The sequence below is a fragment of the Remersonia thermophila genome, chromosome 3 (assembly GCF_042764415.1).
Source record: "Remersonia thermophila strain ATCC 22073 chromosome 3, whole genome shotgun sequence".
In the NCBI taxonomy this organism is placed as follows: domain Eukaryota; kingdom Fungi; phylum Ascomycota; class Sordariomycetes; order Sordariales; family Chaetomiaceae; genus Remersonia; species Remersonia thermophila.
In genome coordinates this window covers 1115594-1122921 of record NC_092219.1, presented here as the reverse complement: position 1 = coordinate 1122921, position 7328 = coordinate 1115594, and the positions used below count along the sequence as shown (strand labels likewise).

Here is a 7328-nt window from a genome sequence, read left to right as displayed (position 1 = left end):
GGTTAACTTTACTTTTATACGATATAACTATAGCATCCTAATTATCATTAGAAAATACTACAACGCCGCTAGAAAATAACTTTACGGACGAACTAATATTACTACCCGTATTAGTAGGTTTTCTATTACTCCTAGCGGTATAGGAAGCTAGACGACTATTATAATACATTAGAAAACTATAGATAATCGCGACGAGAACTAGTCGGTTACTCCCTTATAATTAGGGGGTAAGAAGAGTAGTTTTAAACGATTAAAAATATACTTTAAACGACGAGAACCAGCAACCTAGTTTGTTAAACTGCTTAGCGATATACTCTTAGTACTGAAAAAACTAATAGACCTAGAAATCGATATAGTATTTAGGGAAGCTATTTCTATAGTTATAATAATCGGAAAGATTACTTTTATTATTATAGTTTTAGAATATTATAGTCAACCGGATTATTATTAATATTTCCGGAAGAAGAATAATTTCCTTTATTAACCTTTAAGTCGACCTTTTAAGGGCCTAGAAAGTCGATTAAATATAAAGACTTTAGATTACTAGATACAGCCCGTCCCGAAGTCTAAAACAGCTTATAGTATACTACAAAGGGATTTAACTCCTAACTACCCCGCTAAAAAGGGCGCGAGAGCTACGACGGTATTTCTCTCTTTTCTTTAATTTTCAGGATCCTGTTATAGCAGTTGCTTGCTGATTACGAACAACTGGGGGGTGTATGACAGGATCTATAGGGACTTATACCCTGGTCCTGAACCCCAGCAGGCATTCTGCCTGCTTAGACCGCCATTCTGGGCATCCATTGTATATATAAGGAGCCTCCAGGAGAGGCATATTAGATAGTTGTTTTCTTCTTTTGAACAACAAGCTTCCAACCACTCCTTTCCGCCGTATGCACTCTCACAGGTCCGGGCCATCACACCTGGACAACGTCAGGTTCCGATGGCTTCATCCTGTACTTAACCCCAAGCTTGTCCGACTTTCTCGACTCTTGATGACGGAAGCAACTAGCAAGCCTGAAGGATGACGACCGCGCATCCTCTCCCGTCTGGTGATACGCCGCCAACCGGGCTCCATACTTCACAGTGGAAGCGAGGGCACGCAATGGACGCGCTGCGGAGTTGCTTGCAGGCTTTACATCGCCATGAGGAAAAGTAGCCGTTTCCAGTTCGATGAGCCGAGAACATATTGCTTCCCTGGTCCTGCCTGTCGCCAGCGCCATCGAGCGCCTCGGTGCGCGACAATTGCCAGGGATCGTGCAGCCGGGGTCGAGGCTCGAGACCATTCATGACCAAGGACTTCTGGTTCGGCGACTGACCGCTAAGGCCAGGACGGCCTCGGCGATCCGAGGATGAAATCGAAGGTCAGCATGTGCTTCCTTGGCCGGTATTAGCCGCACGTCCTGGTCCGACGTGAGAAAGTTTCTGGAATTCGGATACATGATGGAGGGAGGTGATCCGGCCATGGCGAGTATCAAGAGATACAGGGATATGTCGGCAACTGCCCGAAGGTGCCGGCGCAAGAAAACCTGGGATGACAGGCTTGATAGACGTCGATCCGGAGTGTTGTTTCAGCGCATCCTTCAAGACGGTGAAGTCCCGGCCGTGTCGGACTCAGCTGCTGTCCTAGAAGATGGAAAACGGGGTGTATGTTGGTATCTCTCCGGCCTTCGATACGCCGGCACATCTCAAGCACCAGGCACGCAGGTGTCAGCTTGGGAGGGTTGCAATTGGGGATTTGACTCTTGCAACCGGTGTCACGACGAATGCACCCATGACCGGTTCGCAATGGCAGCCGCATCGCATCTGGGTTCTTCTGGTGCGGGCTCTGTAACTTCTCGCAGCCCTCGAAAAGCCCGAGCGTGCAATGCATCGCAAGCTGGTGCCCAAAATGGTATGGGCCCAGACAACAGGAGCCCTGTGATCGACCCCCTTACAAATCGTCACCCATTGTGTCTTGGCGGATCGCCCGGCACGACAAAGGGATTTTCACACGCTGACCTCCTTCTGGGCCATGGTTTGGCAACGTTACGAAGCTGTCGTGATTGCCGTGACAAGCCCGGGACCCCATGACCTTGCACGACCTAACCTGTAGATCTGGGCGGGCCCCGGCCCATCTTGGTGTTTTACCTGTGTATAGTATTCTTGGTCGGCTTTCTTCTTTTTAACTCAAGTAAGGGCATGCATATTATTGTTGATCACATCTGGCCTGGTAGAGTTTGTCCATCAATGTATTTCACTCTCGCAAGGGTTGGCCCGGCCACTCGCCGTCTCTGAGCGTGCTACACGGACGTGTATTACATCCAACAAATCCGCCCCGAGCCGGCGCGTCTCCATCCGTCTTCTCATGCCGGGCCGCGACAATCGACGAGGACGATGCCTTCGCTCGGCACCTCGTGGATACTCTTCGCGCGAGAAGATGAGCCAGGCCATACAGCATCGAGGGAGGTGACAAGCGGCTCTTCTGGCAAGCTACCGCCGTCAACCGACCTTGGACCGCAGGTCAATTTCACCATCTGGCTGCTGACCTCTTTGTCCTCGGCATTGCTTGCGCTGCGCATCTACTGCAAGCTTCTCAGGCACCGTGGACTGTGGTGGGACGACCACTTCCTGATCGCGGCATGGGTGAGTGCTCGAGCGAAGACGTGAGGTGCGAATCGAGAGGGGCCATCCTTGGTGCCGATATCCTGACTCGTTCTCTAGCTGGCCCTTGTCGCCGACTGTGCCTTCATTTCAGCCTGCGTCAACCTCGGATTCGGCCGGCCGCTATCACACTTCGACCCCAAGAACCTGAGCCCGTTCCTGCTCTACTCCAACCTAGCCGGGAGCTTCTCCATCCTGGCGGCGTCGTGGAGCAAGACATCCTTTGCCCTCACCGTGCTGCGAATCTCAGCCGGCTGGGTCAAGGCCCTTGTATGGTTCATCATTGTCACCCTCAATGCATGCCTGGGGGTGGCCGTCGCCATCACCTGGGTCCAGTGCACGCCTGTCGAGAAGGTGTGGCGGCCGTTCCTTGACGGTGACTGCTGGCCCAAGGCAGTGCAAGTCCGATACAACGTCTTCACCGCGGGTGAGTGCTAAAGAACAAGGCCGCTGATTACTTGGAGGTCGTGCTTGTTGACACTCATGGACAGTGTATTCCGGGACGATGGACATTGTTCTCGTCCTCCTCCCCTGGAAGGTGATCAGCATTTTAGCCATGAGCCGCAAGGAAAAGACCGGCATCATGGCGGCCATGAGCATGGGCATCCTGTAAGCATGCCTCGTTATTTTCTCATAGCAAAAGCAGCCAGTGGCTAACCAAAACCGATCTTGAGCGCCGGCATCACCTCCTTCATCAAAATCACGCAGCTCCCGTCCATCGCGAACTCGACATTCACCGAATCCACCTCCCTGCTTGTCATCTTCGGAGCCGCCGAGCCCGCTATCACCATCATGGCCGCCTCCATCCCCATTCTGCGCGCCCTCATCCGCGACTCCCCGCCGCCTCCAGAGCCGGCCCGCTGTTATGATTCCCTCAGCACCGTCGACGATTTCCCCGTCTACACCGGTGGGCCCATCCCCGCCACCACCGCAGCCTCGATGCAGGGACTGCCCGGGATAGCCCCGAGGCCCTGGCCGTCGCACGTGCGCATGGGGAGCACCAGCACCGTGACATCAGGAGGTCACCATCTGCCGCCGCCCCCAGGGCATCACCGGAGGGATGCGAGCCGCGGAAGGGCACGCGGGCGGGAGCGCGACAGAGGCCATGGCCCTGGCGAGAGGTCGGGGAGCCGGAGTGCTACTCGGAGCCAGAACCGCAGCCGCAGCAGGGCGTCGCGGGGCCGGCCGGCCTCGGGCAGGGACGCCGAGGCGACGGCAGCGTCACGGCAGCCCCGAAAACGCAGCCATGCCCGCAAGAAAAGCAAAAGCCGCCCCCACCGCGCGCCTCGCCTCAGCTTGGAGCTACCGCGTCCTCTGTCCCTTTCCCTCTCGCCGCCATTATCTCCCTGAGCATCGACGCCACATGTCGGGCTCGGCATGACGGCTGCAACGCTGAACGAAGTGTGCCGGGCGGAAGTGGTGTCGATTGAGCACCAGCGGCGGGGGAGAGCTCTGTTGACTTTGTCATGCCAGACAGCAAGCAGCACGCGTCCCCACGCAAAAATGTGGCAGATGTGTTGAAGTGGCCATGTTAGGACTTTCATTTTTCGGCTCTTGGTGGGGTTTGAAGAGTTTCATGGTGGTCGTGTCGGACATGGGAAGGCCGGATTGCGTTGGGAGTTTGGAATGTACGCTTCTGTTGCAGTAGCAGGTATATATGGTGCACTAGCTGATGGCAGCATCAGCGGATCCGTTTTTGCTGTCACAGCTTCCTATAAAAAGTCGCGACCGGCGGCGATGACTTCATCCACTCTATACTTAACTGTCTTCAACGCAGGCAATCGCGTCGACGAGATAGTTAGATGGCTGGAAATTTGATGATGGAACACAAACTGTCCATATCTGCCGGAGAATCCTTTTTTCAGTCTATTTATTCTTCTCTCCTTCTGTATTAATTTCTACACTTCTTTTTCTCTTTTTCTTTTTCTGTTTTTTTATTGCTTTCTTTTTGATCTTTCCCCTCCCTTCTCTCTTTTGAATTGACGAACCAAGGTATTCACTATTACTGCACTTACGCGCCCTCAATTGAGCGGCGCTGAACATGGAACATGTGGCGCAAGCCTTGTTGATATCCCTGGATGACATGTTTGCGCCTGATCCTTGAGTTGCTTGTGCGGCCTTGTACATGAGATCGGATTGACAAGCAAAGCCCACGGTTGGGTATCTTTATTATGGATTATTGCAAAGCAAGGTTGATATCGAAGCATGAAGCTCAAACAAAACGTCCCCGGCCCCTGTGAGTATTATCCGATTTCCCGCCGCCCCCTTGCATCCAACATCTGATGAAGCAACACAACCTCCAACTCCGGTGTAAGCTCTATTCTAAAAATGCAGCCAAGGAGCGTCGGGCTTGCCGTCTATGTGAAGTATGTGAAGTAGTCGTCATATGCACAAAAATATTACTAGGGATTCATAGAAGTCATGGTCGTCGTAGGTCGTCAGTCGTGTCGTGGGCGATCTGGCGTGCGTGCGATCAATAATCGCACGAGAACGTCTCGCCCACCGGATCTCCGTACAAGGCCTCATCGGAGAAGTAGTTCTCCGGGTACGGTACATCGATGCACTTGCCGCCACCGGTTGGGCCGACGTGAGGGCAATGGACCTGTTTTTCGTCGTTAGCAGCCGGCCAAATCGGACGAGGAAGACACAAGCCAGCGGGGCGGAGAAACACATACGTCAGGGCGGACTCCGGTCAGAACGAGGTGGATGGTGCGGCAGACGACGTTGTCGGCCCAGGCGTTGTCGTATGTGCCGTAGGGCTTGCTGGACAGGGCGTCGACGCACTCGTCGAAAGAGCCCCACTGGGCGTTGGGGCCACGGCAGCGTTCCATGGTGGTCCTGCAGACCTGCTGGATGGTGCCGGCGCGGAACTGCGGGTCGGACAGGGGGGCGCCGTTGGTGGCCTCGACCCAGCTGTTGAGGTTGGAGATCCAGGCGTCGTACTTGACCACGGCGCCGGTTTTGTCAAAGCGCCAGAAGGCGATCTGCCGGATGGGCGGAAGCGGCCGGCCGTGGTCCGGGCTGCCCGGCCTGACGACGCTGCAGTACAGGTAGACGACCGAAGCGGCGACGCTGGCGCACTGCGAGCTGAACTCGACGATGCGGTAGCTCGTGATGGCCGCCCCGCTGGCGCTGCCGTCGGGGATCGGGGAGAGCGCCCAAAAGTACTCGATCGAGTTCTCAAAGTCGGTGAACTTGCCGACCGGGTTCACCCGGCCCACGACGTTTTTGCTGAACAGGCCCGGGGGGACGCTGAAGCCGTTGGAGCCGACAACCGACAGCTGGTTGGGATAGACGGTGAGGTTGTAGATGCTCGAGACGGTCCTGAAGTTGCGCTCGGCGTGGCAGGGCCTCTTCTTGGCAGGCCGGGCGTCCGCGCCGGGCACCGCTGAGAAGCACATCAGCGCCAGAAGGAGCGCCCCCGCGTAAGCGAGGACGGAGAGGCTTCGCGATCCAACCATGGTGTTGTTTGGGGGCCCGGAGCGTTGGTTGGTGCGTGCGTGGAGCGCGACGTACCACGGCCCTGCAATGGGATGCCGACGGCTTTATAAGGTTCATCATGACCGGCCGGGGTACGCGACGTGTCGTTCTTTTTTTTCTTCTGTTTTTCTTGCATTGTAGCGACCATGAACCCCCGCGATGCTGGCGTCGTCTATCGGCTCGGCAACGTGGCGGTCAAGCAAGGATGGCAGGCTGGCGTGCATCGTCGGCTATACCCAATGGAAGCAAGGTCGCGAAAAAAATAACAGCCCACCCCCAGGATGTTACCGAGCGCACGCGAACGCCGTCGGCGATCATCCCAACAGCAGACCCAAAGTGCCGGACACCAAGAGAGCCGATCGAGATGTGACGACGGGCCATGCTGGGTGCAGATGCGTGTTAGCGGCCTTCCACCGATGTGTCGGAACGGCATTCGTGCCCTGTCGGCGACGCAACCCAAGATGCGTCTTTTTGCCCGACACGATGGAATGCAAAAGACGCATATCGATCCCAGCGGCTTGGTGACGTGGTCGGGAGCGGAGGAGGCTGGGGGAAGCCTACCAAGGAACCGACCTTTTTTCTTTCTCGAACGACGCTTAGCGTCGCGCCGACAAGGGTCTCTCAGCGAACCAAGCCTGCATTGCCGAGCCGCAGACGGCTGCGCCAATTGGCGAACGCCGTGGCTTCGATGGTGAGAGCGGAGGCGAGCCGAGCCAAGTCTGGACGCAGACACAGCGAGGACAAGCGTCGGTGAGCCGTTGCGATCAAAAGGGCTGATTAGGTTCCGGGGGAGGTGAATACTGCGTATGTAGAAGCCGAGCGTCTTCAAGACACGGAGGGGGGGTCTTTGATGCCCGGCCGGGCCGCGTTGTTGAGGACCAGGCTTGGCGGCCCGGATCAAGGCTGAGAATGTGTTGTCATGTCAGGACAGGCCTCGAAGGCGGTCGACCGTCCGGCAACTAGCCACAATGCGAAAGAAACAGATGGGCGACCGTTCGGTGGTGTGCCCGATGTGCGACCTAAGAGGAAAGGTGAGGCCACGGTGGGCTCCGATGTTGAGAGGAATTTGGTAGGTATACGCTGCAGCGCGCGGCTCTTTGGTTCTGCACTTGCTTGCCATGTGGCCGAACCAGCACAGCCCACCAGGTTGCGCGCAAGTGCCTTAGGTATTACGTTAGGTAGGTAGGTAGGTAGGTTGAATCGAA

At 55.8% G+C, this 7328-nt stretch overlaps 2 protein-coding genes across 2 annotated transcripts; one reads left to right on the top strand and one right to left on the bottom strand.

Moving 5' to 3' along the window:
* Window positions 1–2376: 2376 nt before the first annotated feature.
* Window positions 2377–3993, top strand: VTJ83DRAFT_3126 (uncharacterized protein; the record flags this gene model as incomplete). The annotated part of the gene is made up of 4 exons (XM_071009473.1): window positions 2377–2625; window positions 2704–3070; window positions 3135–3252; window positions 3318–3993. 4 exons carry the CDS (start codon window positions 2377–2379, stop codon window positions 3991–3993), a joined length of 1410 nt encoding a protein of 469 aa, XP_070867007.1.
* A 1123-nt stretch (window positions 3994–5116) lies between these two features.
* VTJ83DRAFT_3125 (uncharacterized protein) lies at window positions 5117–6104 on the bottom strand (the record flags this gene model as incomplete). Its single annotated transcript, XM_071009472.1, has 2 exons — window positions 5117–5245; window positions 5319–6104. The coding sequence occupies 2 exons, from the start codon at window positions 6102–6104 to the stop codon at window positions 5117–5119; spliced, it is 915 nt and encodes a 304-aa protein (XP_070867006.1).
* Between the last annotated feature and the right edge of the window lie 1224 nt (window positions 6105–7328).